Consider the following 20,297-nt stretch of genomic DNA (forward strand, 5'->3'; position numbering starts at 1 on the left):
GGAACCATTGCAATTTCATGTCACCTTAAGTCAAGTTCCCATCTAATGCCTGGGCTTAGATTACAAATGTGATCCATAAAAACATAGGAATTTTTAGCACTCGTATTATTTTAGAAATTCGTTAGTTTGGGTCAGGATAACTTAGGGTGCATTCACACTTCTGCGTTGAATTAACACTTGTGTTACCTTGCTCATTAGCACAGTGCTTAGTAAAGCTTGTTAACATGATGTGGTGCCCTTCATTCTTAATACATTTGAAAACTTTTCCTAGCTTATGGTGATGCACTACCAAGTGTTATGATGGAAAATATGCTGCAAGTCCATTTTTCTCTTTCTATGTTTTGCATTGTCAGCCAGAATTGCAGGTAAAGCACAGAAAATATAGTAATTTATGCCCACCTATTACAATGAAGTTGATGTAAAATGTGTTCCTCCAGCCTCCATGTACACTTTTTAGTCAAGACTGAGTGACACAACCTTGTAACTAGATATCAGCAGATTTAACTGTTTATGTGTCCTTTACTATAACCAGTTTACAAAAATATTAATAAAATATTATTTACTATTAGTCACAACTTTTCCAGGACGCTCTGGTATTAGAAATAAGGCATGTTAAAGCTAAATAAAATGATCTGAAATGTGGGAAGTTTCTGCTACATACAGTAAACAATCCAACAATTATTTAATACTTATGTACTGGATGTGAGAATACCAGCCAAGTGCTAGACAAATATTCTGGGTTAGCACAGCTCTAGTTTAACTGCTGATTTAGATTTCACAAGCCAGACCTAGGCTAATGAATTATGTTATCAGCCACTTTAGATTTGGCAGAAGGGAAGGAGTACATGTTCACATAGCCCTTCAGCAGGATTACTGAACTGGAAGTCTGCTAAGTGTAGAAAACAAATTGCTCCCACGATAACAGATGAATCTGAATTATCTTCATTTTTGATAAGCTTGAAATATTTAATACACAAGCTAATACACAGCTTTTAGTAAAGGGAGATAACTGCTGGTATTTTTAGTGCAAAGTTTTATGGCAGAAAGCAGTGTCCTACCATATAGGCCCACTTCACACAGCCTTCTTTGTAACCCCAGCTCAAATGCTAGCCCATGCTAATATGAACTTATTTTTTTGGTTTTGTAACTTGGAAAGGCAGCACCTTTCATTTTTATATTTCTGTCTTTATCCCTGCTGGTTAAGAGTCACAATCCCTGTGTGTCCTACTGACCATTATTATTGGTAAACTATCACGGTTGCTCACTCAGAGGTTAGCTTTCTGGCCTTTGCAGCGCTAGGTTCCAATGTTGAATCTTGGCCAGGGCACTATTTGCATGGAGTTTGCGTGTTCCCACATTCCAAAAACATGCAGTTAGGGTAATTGGCTTCCCCCCAAAACTGACCTTAGATTGTAATATTGACATATTACTATGGGGGGGGGGGAATTTTGTGAACCCCTTTGAGGGACAGCTAGTGAAATGACAATAGATTTTGTATCGTGCTGCATAATATGTCGGTGCTATATAAATACTGTGTAATAATTAATGTGGACCCTTTTCACGTTTGCCTGATGTATTGTGGTGTATTAAGGCAGCCCATTGATTAAATACCATTAAACTCCTCGAAAGTGTGTAAAGTTTACAACCCATGAACTTATGGTTCATATTGTCTCCCTACCCCGGTGTTTATTGACCTTCCTAACATGGAGGAACCCCTTGAAATAACTTTCAGGTCTTCATGGAACCCCTATTATATCAACTTACAGTACATTTGTGTGGTGTTCAGAAGCGAGAACGCCTCCTATATTGCCAAAAAGATTATTGATATCTATTAAACCTACCTGAGTCACAAACTGCTCCATGCTCAAGAAACTCTGGAGAAACACCGTTGTACCCATTTGGAAATTTTACTTAGTTCCTGTATAATAAACAAGATTCAGACAGATTAGGAAGTGAGGGAAAATGTCCCCAATTCTTATTGATTTGACATCTGTCAGAACACAAAGTGAATGGACCCTTACAGTTCATTCTGGCAGTTCTAACTCCTCCCTACTCTATTTAATTCTGCTGCCAGGCTTTAAAATGTATGTATGTCCAAAACGTGTTAGTTAAAGATATATTAGGGAAGAATCTTGGACAGTCTTAAAAAAATATAACAAAGTAACATGAAGAAACTAAATTGATTTTATTTTTGTAATAAAACTTTTTGCAAATTGAAAAGACACAGTAATAAATACACTGCCTGTGCCTGTTGCAAAGGGTTGTTAAAGTAGAACTATGGCCTCCCATTAAAAATATTCTGCAGCACCTAAATAAAAGTGTTGCTCAACAGTTTCTCTACATCGTCCTGAAAAGTTTACTTATTGATTCTGCTAGTGAGTCTGATCACTGATTTTGGAACTTGTTTAGCGATTCAGAAGCCTTCATGTCTACTTTATAATCACTGTACTTTTATAACAAAAAGTATCACATTTTTGTAGGCCAACAAAAGACGGAGGAACAACTGGGCACAGCACATACAGAGATGCGTTTGCTGCAGGACAACTTGCGTCAAGTAGAGGTGGAGCGTCAGACTGCAATGGAGCGCGCATCAAAACTGGATCACAGCCTGCGTATGTGTGAGGATGAGAAGAGGGACTTACAGGTATGCAGCATGGCCACAGAACATAAGTATTCATTCACTTTTGTTATATTCCTCCCCTTGTAATCAGAAATGCCATTTATCTATCAATGTACCCCGACCTGGGGCTTTGTATTATTTACTTGAGCCAATAAAGCCATTACCTTTTGTTACTTTTGCTACTTGGCCTACAAAAATACTACTGTCAACCATGACCACTATAAACATGTTCTTTTCTGCCCAATTAAGTCTAAACAAGTTATGGAGGGTCAAAAGTACCATGTTAAATTTCTTGCACACAATTGTAGGAGCGACTGTGCCGGGCTCGTAGTTGTGAAAGCCGCCAGGAACTGGAATGTAAGAACCTGAGAGACGTACTGGAGGCTTCCGAGAACCGCAGTACAGACCTGGAGCTCAGACGACGCTCTGTGGAGGGTGAACTAGAGAGGACACGACTCTGCCTGGCAGAAAGAGAAGCCGAAGTTCTGGCTTTACAGGATCAAGCGCAGGACTTGCAGGATCACTTGAAGGAGAGCGAAGACAGAGAGGCTGGCCTGCAAAGAGAGGTGCAGAAGCTGAGTTTGGCCTTGTCTAGGGCACAGGATGGAGAGAGGCAGCTGCAAGAGAAATCACAGGGGCTGAGCCAAGCTTTGGGGGAAGCAGCAACTGGCAGGGGTAACCTGCAGGAAGATGTGAATAGATTACAAGGAGCTCTGACAGCAGCTGAGCAAGATAGACGAGTCTTACAGGTAACATCTCAAGAGTAAATATTTATTATATAAGGCTTTGTTCTGGAATACAGAACTAAGTGCAGTTTTCACTTAAGTAGAAATGATTTTAGGTGTTTTTTTATGCATTTTGGTTACAGGACCACGTAAAAAAAAAGCTGTATTTCCACTTTAAAGGATATGTGTTTTTTTCACATAGCAGGCTGAAAATAATTTAGCTTGCAGTTAATACACCTAATATTATATAAATTGTTAATGTATAACTTCTAAGGACATATTACATTCATTCTTGCTTGTTATGTACTCATTCTAAGTCTATGAGATGCTAATCTACAAATTCCTATATTTATTACAATAAAAAAACATTTAGAAAAGACTTCAATAATAACTATATATATGTATTTTTTGACAGTAATGAAGGATGAATCATTTTTTCCAGTAAAAATGTTACTGCGTCAGACCCAGACCTACATGACTGTTTTACAAACATAAACTTGTAGAGAGAAATAAAAACATATTGTTTTACAAAGGATTTATTTAGCTTCTGATATTTAAGTGTTTTGTCATTCTTTCTCAGGAGCGGCTAGATTCTGTCCGACAAGCTCTAAGCGATAGTAAAAGACAGAACCTTCGACTCTCCCAGACAGTGCAGGAGCAGCAACAGCAGCTGGGGGACCTACAACTGGCATGCAGAGAGTTTCAAGCAAGAGCAGAAGACCTGCAGCAGGTGAGACAAGATCATGAAGGGCAGGAGAACATTTGAAAGGAGGTGTTTAAAAATCTGGTTAGAATTCCAGTAAAGATTTCCTGGAAGGTATTTTTTAAAGGTTTTAAAGGTAAATCCTTTCCTGAAGGATTTACCTTTAAAACCCAGTTGAAGCTCTCATCTTCATTTAGCAGCCAAAGTCAAAGTAACAATAACTTGTCCAGTGCCAGCATACTGCAGAGAAGTGGTCTTTCTGCAGCAGTCCGGCACACCTCTACTTTACAGAAAGATATCAGCTTCCACAGAAAGAAAAGGCTCCTGTACATTAGCATGCTGGCAACATGCTTTTTTTAATGGCTTTGGCTGCTGTTTGACTTTAAAGAGATTTGCTCTTGTTTCCTCTTTCATATTTGGGACAGGAAGTAAACAGAAATCTTTCTTAATAGTATTTAGACAGCAGCAAAAATAATGAGTTCAACCCTCCCTCCCTTCTAAAACTGGCAATAGATTATTTCTAATTGTTTGCTTTACTAACACTTCTAAAAACTTCTGGTAAACCTAGCAACAGGATCAACAGGACACGGTGAAAAGAGCTGTTTGTGTTGAGCATGCATGTGCAGAATAGTGAAGAGCTGTAAGGTTGCGCCAAACAGACTGCAAAGCGAAAATGACTCAAAAAGTTGTAGTTTAGATAATGACAATTACAGGGTAGGAGGGCACCAAACAACCATCCATTTAAAGACTTTTTATACTTTGAAATCAGTTTGGAGCTGTACATTTAAAAGAATCATCCTTTCATTGTATTTTTAGTTTTGCTGTAATGATAACGTAATTTAGTTAAGTATTCAAAGGATTTAAGTTTTTGTATATTGAAATGTAAGGATTCGGTCTCTTGCAGGCTCTCTTGAAGCAGCAGCAGAGGGAGAAAGAGCAGGGTGTCACTATTCTTGAACTGCAGGAAAGGATGAAGATGCTGCAAGGTGAAAAGACACAAACTGAGATTGACAAACAGGACATGAAGCACTCTGCAGTTCTTCTGGAGAAAGGCAACAACAATCTAAGAAATGCATTGGAAAAGGTCAGTGTGTGAACAGGACAACATTTTACAATAGACAATGATGTATTTGAAGTTTGTATAAAATGTAAAAAAATGTAGGATATGTAAAGAAAACCTAGCTAATGTATGTTGTGTATAGCAGTGGCATGGTAATTAACACAGATGCCTTGAGGTTCTCTGGTCCTCCAGAGACATTGCTTACATAAATATGAACTTCTTCTCAGAATATTGATTTACACTGTGTTGGCTTCTACCTAAAATAGGTGCATGTATGTTTGATTGTGGCGGGGATAATAAAATGTAAGTTCCTCTGGGCATGAATCTTTTTTCCATGTACACATATATAAATATAGTAAAAAATAAAATATCTATTTTGATGTAAGAACTGAAAGAAAAGCAAACAATTCAATCATGTATTTATGTAATCTATTGAGATTGGGTAATATCATTCCCATAAATTGTTCACACCCAAATGTACCTGTACTCAGATAAAAAAGAACATAAAAAATCCAGATCTACAGATGAATTTTTTTGTTTCTCTACAATAGATCATTTAGACCTTTAACTTAAAGGCCTGCATGTCTCCAACTGCTATGCTATAATGATTGGTTGCAGGTAATATGTACAAGAGATCAAGCTTTCATTTTCACATCTCTGGCAAACAGAAACATCAAAGCTGAGATACTGGAGAAGCTTCTGTCAAGCTTTTACACTAGTTACTGTGTTATATCCCTGATGATAGGAATGCATTAGTCTTTTATGTGCCTTGCATAACTTCCTAACTTGATAGTCACATTTGTTGTCAAGTCAGTATCTTTGGGACATCAAGATGTACTGCTTTGTGTCTCTTACAGGTGAAACGCGAGCAGCTGCGATTGGAGGAGGAAGCACAACGTCTAAATGTAGAGAAGGAACAAATCAATCAGGTGGTGTTTTCCCTGAGAAAAGATCTGGCAGAATCCCAGAGGCAGAATCAGTACCTGGAGGTAACACCCTGTTGTATAAATCCACCAGCAGTTAGGTGTTGACTAAAGTTGGCCCTACACGGGGTTGCATGACATGCATAATACAGGGGAGGAGATATCACATAATCGTTCATGTGTCATTTAAAATATATAACGGTAGGACGATTTTGTACAAATTTTTGGCACATGTTTTGTTTTCGCACAGGAATGATTGTAGCAAGAGACCACCCTTTTCTATTTATATCACACATACCTTTACTGTCTCTCAAGCAGCGGGAGATGCCCCAACATGACCTGAATAGTGAATTTTTTCTTGAAAGATCAGGAGACAAACAAATTCCTAAATATATATCTAGCTTAAGAGTGGTCATTTTACAGTGTGATTGTGGCAATGTATGTTCTCCAGATAAAATAGTATTTTTCATGTCTATGAACAGGCTCAGATGACAGATCTGGAACGAGCTCACTCTCAGAGACTTATGGAAGTGAGTATGAGACATCGGCAGGAGCTGGACACTGAAAGCGAAAGGCTTCGCATTGCTCAACAACAAGCAGAAATCACTCTGGAGAACAGAGAGCGAGCACACAGGCAGAGGATCAGAGGTCTGGAGGAACAGGTAAAACAACAGTACCATACATTCAACCTGGCGCATGATCAAACCTACTGGTGTTGACCTTCATCTGAGCATTTCTAGAAAAACACATCAGTTGTAATGTGCACTAGTTTGAAGGAATGTGTGTCAGAGGTGCTACTGAAGTCTTAACAAAGTGGAAGAGATAAAGTTGATTGCACTATATATTTGTTTCTGGTTACATACAAGTATATTTGAGGTCAGATAACAAGCAATAACTTATAACCCTGGCATAAACAAAGTATACACTTTAAAATACCTCAATTACAGCATACAATTACTTCAAATGATAAATGCATTTTAAAAGGAAAATAAATGGACATATTCTCCTTTTTTCCCCCAATCAAACACATTTCCAATCCTACAAACCCCAGATGCAAGATTACAGGGAATGTATTTGCCCATAGTGCCCAGAGCTGCAACAATATTTACATCCCTAATCCATCAGTTTTTTTTCTTTCTGTCCTCTTGTATATTTTTATAAAGGAAAATAGATTACATGATCTTTCAGAAATAGTAGTAGTACAGTACATAGTACAGCATGTCTATCATAAATCAGAGAACCCATGAGATTTTTGGACGAGATCCATCCAAGGTTTGTTGGATCACCCAGGTCTACTGATGAAAGAGTATACTCTCCAGCCTTAGGGTGCTTTAATAAATCAGGCACAATGTGTCCTTTAGCAGAAAAAAAAGTTGCATGTTGAAGTGTGAATTTAAAAGTTCTTATGTTACTTGCTTTTCATTTGATAGGTGAGCACTCTACAGGAGCAGATGGAACAAGAGTTGAAACGCAGACAACGTTCTGCTCATTAGCCTGGCAGAGAAGAGTGTAACCCGTCCAGTGCTGGAGCTGCATTTTGAAACTACCTGTAGTTAGATGAGTTCATTACAATCTTGTGTAAAGGGGAAAGAACAGGGTTAACCTAAATGTATTTCTTGTTGTTCATATAAACATAAATCTATTAAACAAAACTTGTACTCAAAAGATTAGGGAGCTATGGAATATATTATATATGCCAGAGACAGCCAGGCAGTTCACTTTTAGAAGAAGGTGACCAATGTCAGTCTTGTATAGCTTTCTTTTAAAATTCCTAAAGAACCTCTGAGGTATTTGTGTGGATCTGCCACAATAACATAAATGTGAATTATTTTCTATTCTATTATAAAACATGTTTTACTGGGACTGGAGTCATAAATAAAAGTTTTTTTCTGAGTGGTGGATTAGGCATCAGATGAAAGAAAGTCTAATTTATAGCAAGAGATAAAGTGTAATCTTCCATATTTGATGTTCCCTTTGAGTTTGCTGAGGTTTCTGTGGACCTTTGACTCTGCATATATTTGTAGAATGAACACAGCACAGCAGTTTTAGATCTACCATACACTACACTAAGGTTGTATCTTTGGAATTAGCTAACAGAGTATGCTTTGAAAACATAACCCATTTCCTATATACCTCAAAACTGGGATGTATGTAGAGCATATGTAGCTAAAATATTCTGCCCTGAGAATAAAAATGTCCTGAGTTGGTATCATCAGGCTATCATTCAGCTAATTTCCTCTATTCTAATGTCACATCCTATATAAGAGATATCCTGGCAATTAAACTTTCTAGAAATAATATATGGGGTCATAATAATGTATACATATACTGTTACTACAAACTGCACTAATTCAACTCTGTAGTCCTCCTGGCTTATTGTACACTAAAACCCACTAGCCCAGCTGCTTACTTACCTCAGAAGGATAGTCACAGGCTGTTCCTTATTTTCATTCTGCTCTGCTTTATGTCTCCTATACAGTGTCCCACTTCCATGCTTTTTTTTCTACTTAATATACGTTTGCATTCAGTTACATCACATAAGATGTTGTGTACTCACATCACACAGAAGATTTTGTTCCTACATTATATAGGTGGCATATGGACATAACAAATCATAAAACCCGGGAAAAGAAAAGCCTCTTATGCCTTTATAACATTACATATTTAATATTGCTGTGCAAAAAACATACAAGGAATCCATCTACTATAAACATTCATTTACATGAATTCTGCTTTGGTTGGGTTACTGCACTGGGCATTCAGAGCTTTATTCTGTCTGTTGATTGAATTCGCCCTATGTACCTTTTGTAACCACTAGATGCTTTAATGTATTACTATTTATGTACAATAGTTTTACCCCCCATTTACAAATCTACAAAAGAACAAATGTCCTGAAATGTGAAACACAAGCCATGTCAATTCAAAAGGCTGACTTTCCTGACTGTATACAGTTTTCTAAAGCAAATCATTTTTGTGAGTCTGTTGCAAAAATTTCTGATCTGAAGATCTTTCCAGTAACAACACTTCCTGGTGCAAGCTGACAGAGAAAATCTGTGCCCTTGCAGTTAGTAGTCAGTCAGCTTCATGAGCTTCCTCAACTGGCCATTGGGCTGCCTATTACGTCCATTAGATATGCAGCTCAATGGCAACCTGAATGACCTCTCCCAGGGGCTATTACTGATCCTAATGTGCATTTATATAATTAGTGGCTAAACTTTGTCAGCCTACAACAAGAAGTGTTGTTACTGGCAGAAGAAATGTATCATACGTTTTTTTTAAACATATTAATAGTAACATGATGCCAGTTGTATTCAAGTAAGGGCTTTATACACACTTTAAATACAGAATCTAACACACCAAACCTAACAAGCTTGCTGAAAAATGTGCGATTGATAATGATAAAAAAACATCATTAAATATGAGGTCATCTGAACAAATAAAGGCTGAAAGTTTGGTGTTTAATGCAGGTACCTAATAAATATACACATCATCTTAAATAGTGTATGTGGATCTACATGCAGTTGGGTCTGGTAAATTAATAACATGTTCTGTAAAATAGGTGCTCTTCATTTCCAGGCATAATATGGTAAATCTACAGGGACTTTGACTTGTGCTGCTTGACTTGTATTGTATTTATATCATACACTAGACCGTCCTTTATATACAGAATTTTTATATCACTTCATTTATATAATGTTTTTTTTTATCTGTAAGTGTTTTGGTATTATTAAACACCTGTTTTTTCATACAAGACCATCTTGTGGTTTTTTGTGTTGCTGCAAACTGAGAAGAAAAGGGTGCTATAAAACAAGGAATTTGTATTGGTATTATAAGTTTGTTTTTTGGATATAGATTTAAGTCACTGCAGTCATAAAAAAGAGGAATTAGTTTTTTTTTGTTATTTTGAGCCATTCTTGTAGATTTTAGTTTGTGCAGGCAAGCCATATATTTAAGACCTCCCACATTTGCCTAGTGCTTGGATGCTATACAAAACTCCCTTCCCCAAGGAGCTCACAACCCAACATCCCTTCTCTCATGTACACATATTATAATGAGCCTCTTTGGGATAAAGCCTGCTAAGCTCACTAGTATGTTTTTGGTAGGAAACCTGCACAAACACAGGGAGAACATACAAACATAGCTCAGTTTGTGTGATTCAGATTTATGACCCAAAGCAACAAGCCAAGTGTGAAAACCACTCTCCTGCATTTCAAATATTGGAAAGCACATGATGATACAAGTACAGGGATTGAATAGTATTTTTTTATATAAATGGCTCAGAGATTGCCTTTAATGTAAGTAGTGCATTCAAGGTGTTTTAATGTTTGAAAACTCTTGTTAATATTAATTTTTTTTCACTTTTTTTTACTTTCATTTTATTTTATGTAGATAGGGACAGCTCATCATTCTCACATGCAATTCTGTAACTGCCTTACTGAAATTAAAGTACTTCTTGCGTGGCTGATATTTTAATGCAACAAGTAGAAACCTATGTCCTTGGTACTTGTACAAACTAAAACAGAAGGTATGTGCCCATTCATTCACAATGCAGTGTGCATTTTCATTAGTGGGCTATAATGTAATCTTTAAACAGAAAATCGGGGCTTTTTTCTACCATGCAATGTACATAGAGCATTGCATCTGTGCACTGTGGAGAACTGCAGTAGCTCTGTAATCATTAATACATTGTTAGTTTTTTTGTTACATGCAGGCAATGTTAAGTACCTTAATATGACCTGGTATTAGCTTTTTGTTGTTTTGGAATTGCAAGTCTGTAGTGTGAGAGGAAGCAGCAACACATGGAGCCAGTCAGTTAATGTGCTTCTTCTCTGTTCATTGTCCAGAGACAGGCTGGAGTAGGTCCAGGAGAACCTGTGCCAAGATGTAGAGGGTAAAATGATGCTGGTCATCAGACTGAGGACATCTAGTTGCTGAAAAAATCAGCGAATAAATCCAAACAGGCTGCTCCTTAGGCTATGTGCACACGTCAGATGATCCTCGTCTGCTAATCGCCTCAGGGCTAGTATTGGACGAGAATCTGGTGTGTGTACAGCGCTCATCCAACGTCATTAACGGATCTGTTCTGGTGGATCCACAAATGATCATAATGAAAGTGAAGGGGCGAACGACAGAGCGGAACCCCCCCAGAGTAGAACAGCGCTGTTTGTACCACACTTGTTCAGTCTTCTGTTGTTGTGAAAGATCCTTTCCAGCGACAAATACACTGGTCAACAAAAATTTCTTGACAAAATAAAGTAATTTTAGGTTATGTTTGATGCACAGATTCCAAATATGGTATTGTTTTCGCTAGATTGAAATAATGACCTCAATATTAACCTAAAAGAAAACTAATGAAACATGAACATTAAGCAAAATTAAACTAGATATGCCTACGTATACAAAATTAAATTTTTGAAATACTGAATGTCAATATATTCTATATTCAGTATATTTACAGGACTAATCACATGATGTCATTGTGTGATTTCCTTTTATTCTGATGATCAGGACAATCTCTTTGAAGGCCCCAGCAGTAGTCTGCCATCAAGTGTCTATCCCATCTGCCCTGATACCTTTCTTCAATCACCTTTATATCTTGATGGAACCTCTCCCCTTGTTCCTCACTGAAATCCCCAAGGTTTTCTGAAAATTTTTGCAAATGGCTATGTAGATAGTGTACCTTTATGCTCATTGTAACACCCAACTTTTAAAGTTTTAAAGTTTAAGAGCAAGTTTTGTACCAGTTCTTCATACTGTGCCAGGCAGAAGCTTAAGTAACAGTCATGTAATTTCTGAAATTTGAATCATTTATCAGTTTTGGAATCTGGGGTCCATCAAAGGTTCCTGCTTTCAATTTTTCAGTACTCAATCCAGGGAAGAATCTACTAATGTATTTGAAGCAATCACCGTCCTTGTTCAGAGCTCTAACAAATTGCTTCATTATTTCCAAATTTTTGTGTAGTGGAGGGAGAATGATTTTTTCTTTGTCAACCATTGGCTTGGTAATGATGTTTTCCCCATGGAGGCCATGTTACTTTTTTCCAGTGATCCTGCTTTGCTCTACTATCCGACAAGCAGATGAAACATGGGCACTTTGTGTATCCATTTTCCTTTCCAAGTAGGAAGTTCAGGATGAACTTCCAAGGAAGGAGACAGAATGAAACACTGCCAGTCCCTTCTGCAAAAAAAATCCTGCCTGATCGCAGTGAAATATCTGATTCTAAGCATTTAGAAATATGAAAGATTAGATGAACAGCAAAACAATAGCTAGCAGTAAGTGGTCACTAGAAATACCCTGTAATATCCTACGGGTAAATCTGCCTCCAGGATATTAAAATGCATTACTGTATACTGTGACAGTTTATACACTGTCATAGCAAAAAGGTATAACTGGAAATGATTTAAAATGTTAGGAAGTGTGTAATTATATGATTTAAAGTTTAATAAACCTTGATTTTTTTTTTTATCTCAAAAAAGAAACCTTTGTAAACATTTAAATGCCCCATGTTTTTCAGCTCCATCCAGCAGTAGTTTGCAGACTTGCGGTAACATATGTAAAGAGACAAGAAGCAGCTCAAGCTACAAGCTAACAATATAGTAATTAGTGACATTCTGACACTCTGCCATTGACAGCAGGGATTCCAAGCTTTAAAAATTGTCCAGCATATGTACTTGTGGTGTAAATGACGCTCACAAGCTTGAATGTAAACAGCCAAACTCATGATTGATTCATCTGAAAGAGTAAAAAGGGCTCTCTCTTCCTGCGCTGAATGGTTATGGCATGTGAAGATGATTTAAGGAATAGCACTACTGTGTAAACACTGACCCTGCTGCTCTACAAAGTTCACACATACACAGGACTATCAACTTGAAGAGAGCTGTCAGAGGCACACTGAATAAGTCACTCTACTCACCTTCCGGATCATACACTACACCATTTTTGGTCATCCAAAATTCTTAGTGTAGGATATTTTCACATTTTAGCACACCATTATTTATCCTCTCAATGATTTTTATAGTGAGCCTAAAAAAATAAAACTTGTCATTGTTCCGCTGAGGCTAAAAGCTCAACAAGCCTTAAAGGGAAACCACTTCTAAGAGAAAATATCCTCTCCTAAAGGTTTCAGTAAACCTAAAAGCATTTTTTAAGTGTTCAAGTTCCATAGATATACTGTAGTTATATACATAGGTAGAAGACTTTCCACTTACTTTTCAAACCGATGAATCAAGAAGTATTTTTGTAACTCAAATGTCATCTTCCAGACCACAAGAAAAGTGTATTAGAGTAGAGATATAAAAAGCCCTAAGGTAGAATTAAACCACCATTAGACATAACAAGCTTCACTCATTTATTTCCCCCCCAACTTTGAAGATATGGAAATGTGCTGAAAGTGTCTTGTCCATGCCCCACAGCAGCCTAATTTTGGAACAAAATAAAAGCCTTTATTAGTACCACACATATTTCCCCAGTCCCCTTCACACCCCTGAAAACTTTGTACCTAAACATTTATGCGCCTTATTATTATTAATTATAAACAGTAATTATATAGCGCCAACATATTATGCAGCCCTGTATATTAAATAGGGTTGCAAATGACTGACAGGCATAGACAGTGACACAGGAGGAGGAGAGGACCCTGCCCAGAGGGGCTTACAATCTAAAGCTACGTACACACGTCAAATTTTTCTCGCCCGATAATTGTCTCAGGGTGGATATCGGGCAAGAATCTAGCATGTGTACAGCCCACGTCATTCATCGTCTTTGGATCCATCCTGGCGGATCCATGGACGATGAACGATGAGCGATCCTTATGCAAGGGAAGGGAGAGAACGCACAGTGGGGTGCCACTCCATTGTTCCCCCCCTTGCCTCTCAATAGAGCAGAATGGTGCTGTATGTAAAGCACTCGCTCATGCATCGTGCAGTTCTTATTGTTGGAAAGGATCGTGAAAGATTCTTTCCAACGACAAGAATTGCATGTGTGTACGCGGCTTAAGACCCAACCAGCAGGCTTTTGGGTCATACTGGCCAACACACTCAACATTCTATTTGCAGAAAACATAATAAAATTGAAGCACACATTAAAAGAAGTTCTCCTTTTTCCGTTCTCTTAGGGCCACCATTGCTTGAACTCTCCTTTTGAGAATGCTATATCCTTGGCTGTTATGCTGGAGCACTCTATGGTCCTTATTTGTGAAAGCTCTCCAAGGCTGGAGAGAATACACTTTCATCAGTGAAGCTGGGTGACCCAGCAAACCTGGAATGGATTACCTAAAAGTCATTTGCTATTTGATAGCAAATGTTTTCAATCCTGGATCAGGCAAGTGTGACTCGCGGGTAAAAAAAACTTGCTAAAAGCAGTAACCCCAAGCCACACTCTTAGTAGTTAAAAAAGTAAAAAACAGACACTTACCTGGTCCCATCAGGAACCTCCAGTGTCCTGCCATCCTCTGGCCACATCCTCTTCCTCGATCTGTCCCCCGGCGATCGTGCTGACGTTCCCCGGAAGTTCTTGGTGACGTTGGCGCAAACAGCCGCCACTACAGGCGCAGCGGGAATTTCAAATTATTTTGTATTGCATTCAATACAAAATAACTGTATTTAATGCAATACACTAAATTTATATGTCTAAAATATAGTATAAGTATAATAGCATGAGTATAATAAAGTTTGAAACACAAAATTTTGTCAAAGTTTATTAAATTGAATTCTTTTTAAAGTATTTAATTTATTATTTTTACATGATTTTGTGTTTTAAACTTTATTATACTCATACTATCATATTATACTGTAACATAAATTTTCATGAAAGACAATGTACCGCTTTTAGACATATACATTCGGAAAGAAATGAACAGCCCAAAAGGTTAACTGATGCATCCTCTCCAGCTTTTGGAAAGCTTTCAATAATCAGGCCCCATGACCCAGAAAAATTTTTTAGATAGGAAATTCTGACCCGCATGAACAACAGGTTTAGGTCTGTAACTTAAATGGATTTAGGTGTGACTCCACCAGTAAGATTTTTCTGGAATGGTTACTTTAAAGGATATTTAAACCCAATACCAACATATATATATATGTTTGATGTACAGCATTGGTGGGATTTATGGCTCCCTCAATAGATACAGTGACCCATGGTCAATTGGCATGTAAATCCCAGGTTCACCAGGTGAAAAATGGAGAAAACTCCAAGAAAATGTATGCAGTCAGTAACTTGTTATGCAGCAATATGTTACATGTTTTCTTTTTGTTTGTTTTTTTTAGGGGGGGTGAATTGATTTTATTTAAATGTTTTTTTTTCAATCTTCACTAAATTATCATTAAGCATCCTTTAGGTTTAGCTCTTGTGTCCTCTACTGTAACAATCACAAGTTCAAATCAAATGTTTATTAGGACAGCTCTCTTGTTATGTGCTTAACAGGTAACAATTTTTTATATCTTTCTCACACTTTAATAGGTCCATGTGCACCCCTGAATCTTTGTTTTGGATTGAAAATATTTTTCAAAAACTATTTGTAATCTGCAAATCACATTCTGTTCCACGAATTGAAAAAAAAGCCTTTAATATAAATTTGTAATGTCACTGAAATACACCAGGGGGAGCCCACCAGTCATCTCCAAATATCACCTGTTCTGAAGAGTGTAAAGATTTAAAACTTTTAAAAGTTGCAAATGTAACAAAACAATTTAGTTATCTGAGATCACTGCTTTCAGACATACATAGAACAGTCTTCCCATCCAAATTTGAGCCCTTTAACAAGATTCAAATCATTGCATTACATGCCATCTTCAATGGAGTTGTGTAAATGTGGCATACACAAATAACTGAGCCGTGAATAACACCATCAGTGAGGGTTTGTGGAGGAAAAAGGGTTCAAGTTAAGTCAACTTGGTTTTAACAAGAAAGCCTAAAAAAACTTTAGGAAGGTGATGATGAGAATTCAAACAATTCCCCATTTAAGGGGAATGCAAAATAAACTGAAATTTCAACAGAACATATTCACTAACTTTTATCAAGGGCAACCAATATACCATGAATAAGCAAAGATAACTATTCAAATAGTGATTTATAGTGTGGTAACAATGACCTACTAATGACTTCCTCACTCATAACCTCATCACATGCACGAATACAAGACTTTTCTAGAGCTGCTCCAACTCTCTGGAATGGTCTTCCTCGTCCTATTCGGTTTGCTCCTACTTTCTGCTCATTTAAAAGAGCGCTCAAAACCCATTTTTTCAAACTTGCCTACCCGGCTTCTTCTGTCATTTGAAACCTTCACTACTTCCCACACTACATATCTCACATCCTTTGTGTGTGAAATTCCCCCACCTACTAGATTGTAAGCTCTTCGGGGCAGGGTCCTCTCCTCCTATATCACTGTCTGTATTAGTCTGTCATTTGCAATCCCTATTTAATGTACAGCGCTGCGTAATATGTTGGCGCTATATAAATCCTGTTTAATAATAATAATAATAATTTAAAGTGATTAGTTAAACTGTTAAGAAAAGCACATTCAGGGTCAAAAGACAAAAGTACCTAAAGATTTATAACTTGTGACCTATGATAGTAGAAATGATAACACGCTCTCCAAACAAAAAGCCAATCTATCACAGGTCCTACACATAAAGTGACATCAAAAGATTATTTGTGGATTGCACACAAGAAAGCAGAGATGGTTATGAGGAATGAACGTAAGTAAAGGATAACTAGCATTTGTGGGTAAAGATAGCTAAGATGTTCCTTTAAAACATATTTGTATATTGCATCCCACTTATGCCTAGTAATGTCCCTAGACAAGGGTAAAGGATGATGATCAAATTTGGGGAGATGCCTATGGACTTGGGGGGTCTCTTTCATCAGGTATTGGTGGTCTTCATTAATTGCAATGATGTTGAAGATGATGAAGGGTGAGAAGAAAAGGTTTGATTTTGCAGGCCTGGGCTTCTCATCACATTTGGGGGGGGGGGGGGTGTCACATCTTGTCTACAGTTTAGTTTGGAGATAATACCATCCACCAAGCTAATCAGAGAAAGGGCAATGGAAGAATAGGTAGAAAAACACCTGAATTCAAATCTTGCCCAGCCTACAGACCCAAAAACCCATTTAAGCAATTTGTTAGCGATAACATTGTAGATTTCATTTAGGTTGACAAGGAATTTTGTTAGGTTGCAAAGTAATGGATGTTGTGATAAAACCCCAATTATGTGCAAGTAAATAACAAACAGGACGATTCTGCTTGCTTATAGTTAGATGGATGACGTTAGCAGAGATTCATCTCATTCACTAAACTAAAAGAGAAATCCAACTTAAAATGTAATAATTTACTTTGCTAAACCAACAGCCTAGATTGCTTACATAAATCATCTCCTATTGAAGCAGATGAGGAGTTACCAATCTATCCATCAACAATGAATGGCACATCAGAAGTTTAGTTTACAAGGAAAATAGGTCACATCTTACTAGGCAAGGCAGCCAAGGGAAGACAAATATGTAAATCCCTAAAGGCATCTCTCTGGGATCCAATAAGTCAAATAGGGACCTCACTGAGTGGGATATCGCATCTGAAGCACAGATGTTTGAGCACCTGAAGAACCTTGCTCATGGTTGCTTAGCTCAGATATAGAAGATAGTCCAGCACTGTGATCAGATTTAGATGACAATCAGGTCCAATGGGGCCTAATGGTATTTTGGGACAACTCCACAAAGATGACTGAATTAGTCCTTTTACTTCCTGTCATATAGTCCTGTACCAGGGAAAGAAGGCAGAGATTGGTCCTGCGCCAGGAGAAGGCAGAGATGGGTCCTGTGCCAGGAGAAGAAGGCAGAGATGGGTCCTGCGCCAGGAGAAGGCAGAGATGGGTCCTGTGCCAGGAGAAGAAGGCAGAGATGGGTCCTGCGCCAGGAGAAGGCAGAGATGGGTCCTGCGCCAGGGTAAGAAGGCAGAGATGGGTCCTGCGCCAGGAGAAGGCACCAGGAGAAGAAGGCAGAGATGGGTCCTGCGCCAGGAGAGGAAGGCAGAGATGGGTCCTGCACCAGGGCAGTGAGCACAGGTAAACTCTGCACTAGGGCAGTGCACTGAAGTCAGCCCTGGATCCCTATTTAATGTACAGCACTGTGTAATATGTTGGCGCTATATAAATCCTTTTTATTAATAATATTTAGGGGAAGTATTCTGAGGTGAGCTTTCCTCCGGGGCATTGAGCTGAGGTGATCCCTGCACCTGGGTCAGTGAAGTCAATCTTAATCAGTCAATTTTAATAATAATAATTAGAGGAAGTGATCTGAGGTGAGTCCTGTACCAGGGGCAGTAAGCTGAGGTGAGTCATATACCAGGGGCAATAGGCTGAGGTGAGCTGAGGGGCAATAGGCTGAGCTGAGTCCTGTACCAGGGGCAATAGCCTGAGGTGAGTCGTGTACCAGGGGCAATAGGCTGAGGTGAGTCCTGTACCAGGGGCAATAGGCTGAGCTGAGTCCTGTACTAATAGGCTGAGGTGAGTCCTGTACCAGGGGCAATAGCCTGAGGTGAGACCTGTACCAATAGGCTGAGGTGAACCCACCACAAGCATCCTCTGCCCCGTCTATGCCGTGCAGCCCGCGGACTGCGATTCCCATGATGCTTTGCTCTCACACATTCCTCAGCTCCTCTCCAAACTTCTGACTTTAACCACTTCTAGTTCGGCCCTCCGGGGCTCTTTAAGAGACGGCGTCAGCACGGACAGGGTTGAAGCTGATTGGTAGGGGCCCCCACCTCTCATTCCGGGGGGTTTGTTAGAGTAATGGGGGAGGGGACAGAACCCCCCAGTAAGTTCTGAACAGAGAATTCAGTGTCACTGAGCCGCAGGCAGCGCAGGGAGATCGCATGAAACGGCATAGAGAGCGCTGCGAGCTACAAAGGGGGCAGTCACAGGGTGCCGGGGAGATCTGTGTACATCGGGGGACAAGCCTGACACAGTTCTGCTGACCATTGCCAGGCTGACACACAGGAACAGGCTAAGGGGTGCAAGAAAGCAGCAGGGTAACTCAGGGACAGCTGGCTTAGGGGTGCCATAGGGATAACCTACCATAGAGACACCAGAGGGACAGACTGGCACAGGGGTGCCATAGGGGTAACCTACCATAGAGACACCAGAGGGACAGACTGGCACAGGGGTAACCTACCATAGAGACACCAGAGGGACAGACTGGCACAGGGGTGCCATAGGGGTAACCTACCATAGAGACACCAGAGGGACAGACTGGCACAAGGGTGCCATAGGGATAGCCTACCATAGGGACACCAGAGGGACAGACTGTATCAAGGTTGGCGGAGATAATCAAGACAGGTTAGGTAGAGGTGATAGGACAGGTTGATTCTGGACTGGTAGAGGTAATAAGACTGATTGGGTCTGGGGTGGTAGAGGTGATAGGACAGGTTGGGTCTGGGTTGCAAGAGACAAAAGACAGATTGGTTCTGGGTTTGTAGAAGCCATAGAAGGACAGGTTGGTGGAGGTAATAGAAGGACAGGTTGGCTTGGATTTTGTAGAAGCTATAGAAGGACAGGTTGGCTCAGGTTGGTAGCGGTAATAGAAGGGCAGGTTGGCTTGGAGTTGGTGGAGGTAATAAAAGGTCAGTTTGGCTCAGGTTGGTAGCAGTAATAGAAGGACAGGTTGGCTCTGGTTGGTGAAGGTAATAGAAGGACAGGTTGGTGAAGGTAATAGAAGAACAGATCAGATTGGCTCAGGTTGGTAGAGGTAATTGAAGGACAGGCTCGCTCGGGGTTGGTAGCAGTAATAGAAGGACAGGTTGGCTTTGATTTTGTAGAAGCTATAGAAGGACAGGTTGGCTCGGGTTGGTAGAGGTAATAGAAGGACAGATTGGCTCAGGTTGGTAGAGGTAATAGAAGGACAGGCTCGCTCGGGGTTGGTAGCGGTAGTAGAAGGACAGGTTGGCTCGGGTTGGTAGAGGTAATAGAAGGGCAGGTTGGCTCAGGTTGGTAGAGGTAATAGAAAGACAGGTAGGCTTGGAGTTTGTAGAAGCTATAGAAGGACAGGTTGGCTTTGGGTTGGTAGAGTTGGTAAAAGAAGACTAGTTTGGTTCTGGTCTTCTACTAGCAATAGAAAGTGGGATCTGGTTGGTAGATGTAATAGAAGGACAGATTGGTGCTAGGATAATAGAGGTAATTTAAGGACAGGCTGCTTTAAAGTTGTTAGAAGTAAAGAATGGACTGGCAGGTTTGCGGTTGGTAACAAACGAAAGGCTGGTTTAGGGTTGGAAAAAATAAA

At 39.2% G+C, this 20,297-nt stretch overlaps 1 protein-coding gene and 1 long non-coding RNA gene across 2 annotated transcripts in view; both read left to right on the plus strand.

Annotated features, from left to right (window-relative positions):
• The window catches only part of LOC140328305 (uncharacterized), a 64,661-nt gene extending 54,879 nt beyond the window's left edge, over positions 1–9,782 (plus strand). The window contains exons 30-36 of the mRNA XM_072407806.1: positions 2,481–2,644; positions 2,929–3,369; positions 3,926–4,075; positions 4,953–5,132; positions 5,966–6,097; positions 6,514–6,693; positions 7,462–9,782. Of these exons, the coding sequence (XP_072263907.1) occupies positions 2,481–2,644; positions 2,929–3,369; positions 3,926–4,075; positions 4,953–5,132; positions 5,966–6,097; positions 6,514–6,693; positions 7,462–7,524 (1,310 nt within the window). The 3' untranslated portion in view covers positions 7,525–9,782. The remainder of the gene's footprint in view (positions 1–2,480; positions 2,645–2,928; positions 3,370–3,925; positions 4,076–4,952; positions 5,133–5,965; positions 6,098–6,513; positions 6,694–7,461) is intronic.
• A 9,398-nt stretch (positions 9,783–19,180) lies between these two features.
• LOC140328307 (uncharacterized) lies at positions 19,181–20,297 on the plus strand. The gene is made up of 2 exons (XR_011920268.1): positions 19,181–19,766; positions 19,874–20,297. It is a non-coding gene; the product is annotated as an uncharacterized lncRNA (long non-coding RNA).

This window comes from Pyxicephalus adspersus, chromosome 4 (assembly GCF_032062135.1).
Source record: "Pyxicephalus adspersus chromosome 4, UCB_Pads_2.0, whole genome shotgun sequence".
In the NCBI taxonomy this organism is placed as follows: Eukaryota; Metazoa; Chordata; class Amphibia; order Anura; family Pyxicephalidae; genus Pyxicephalus; species Pyxicephalus adspersus.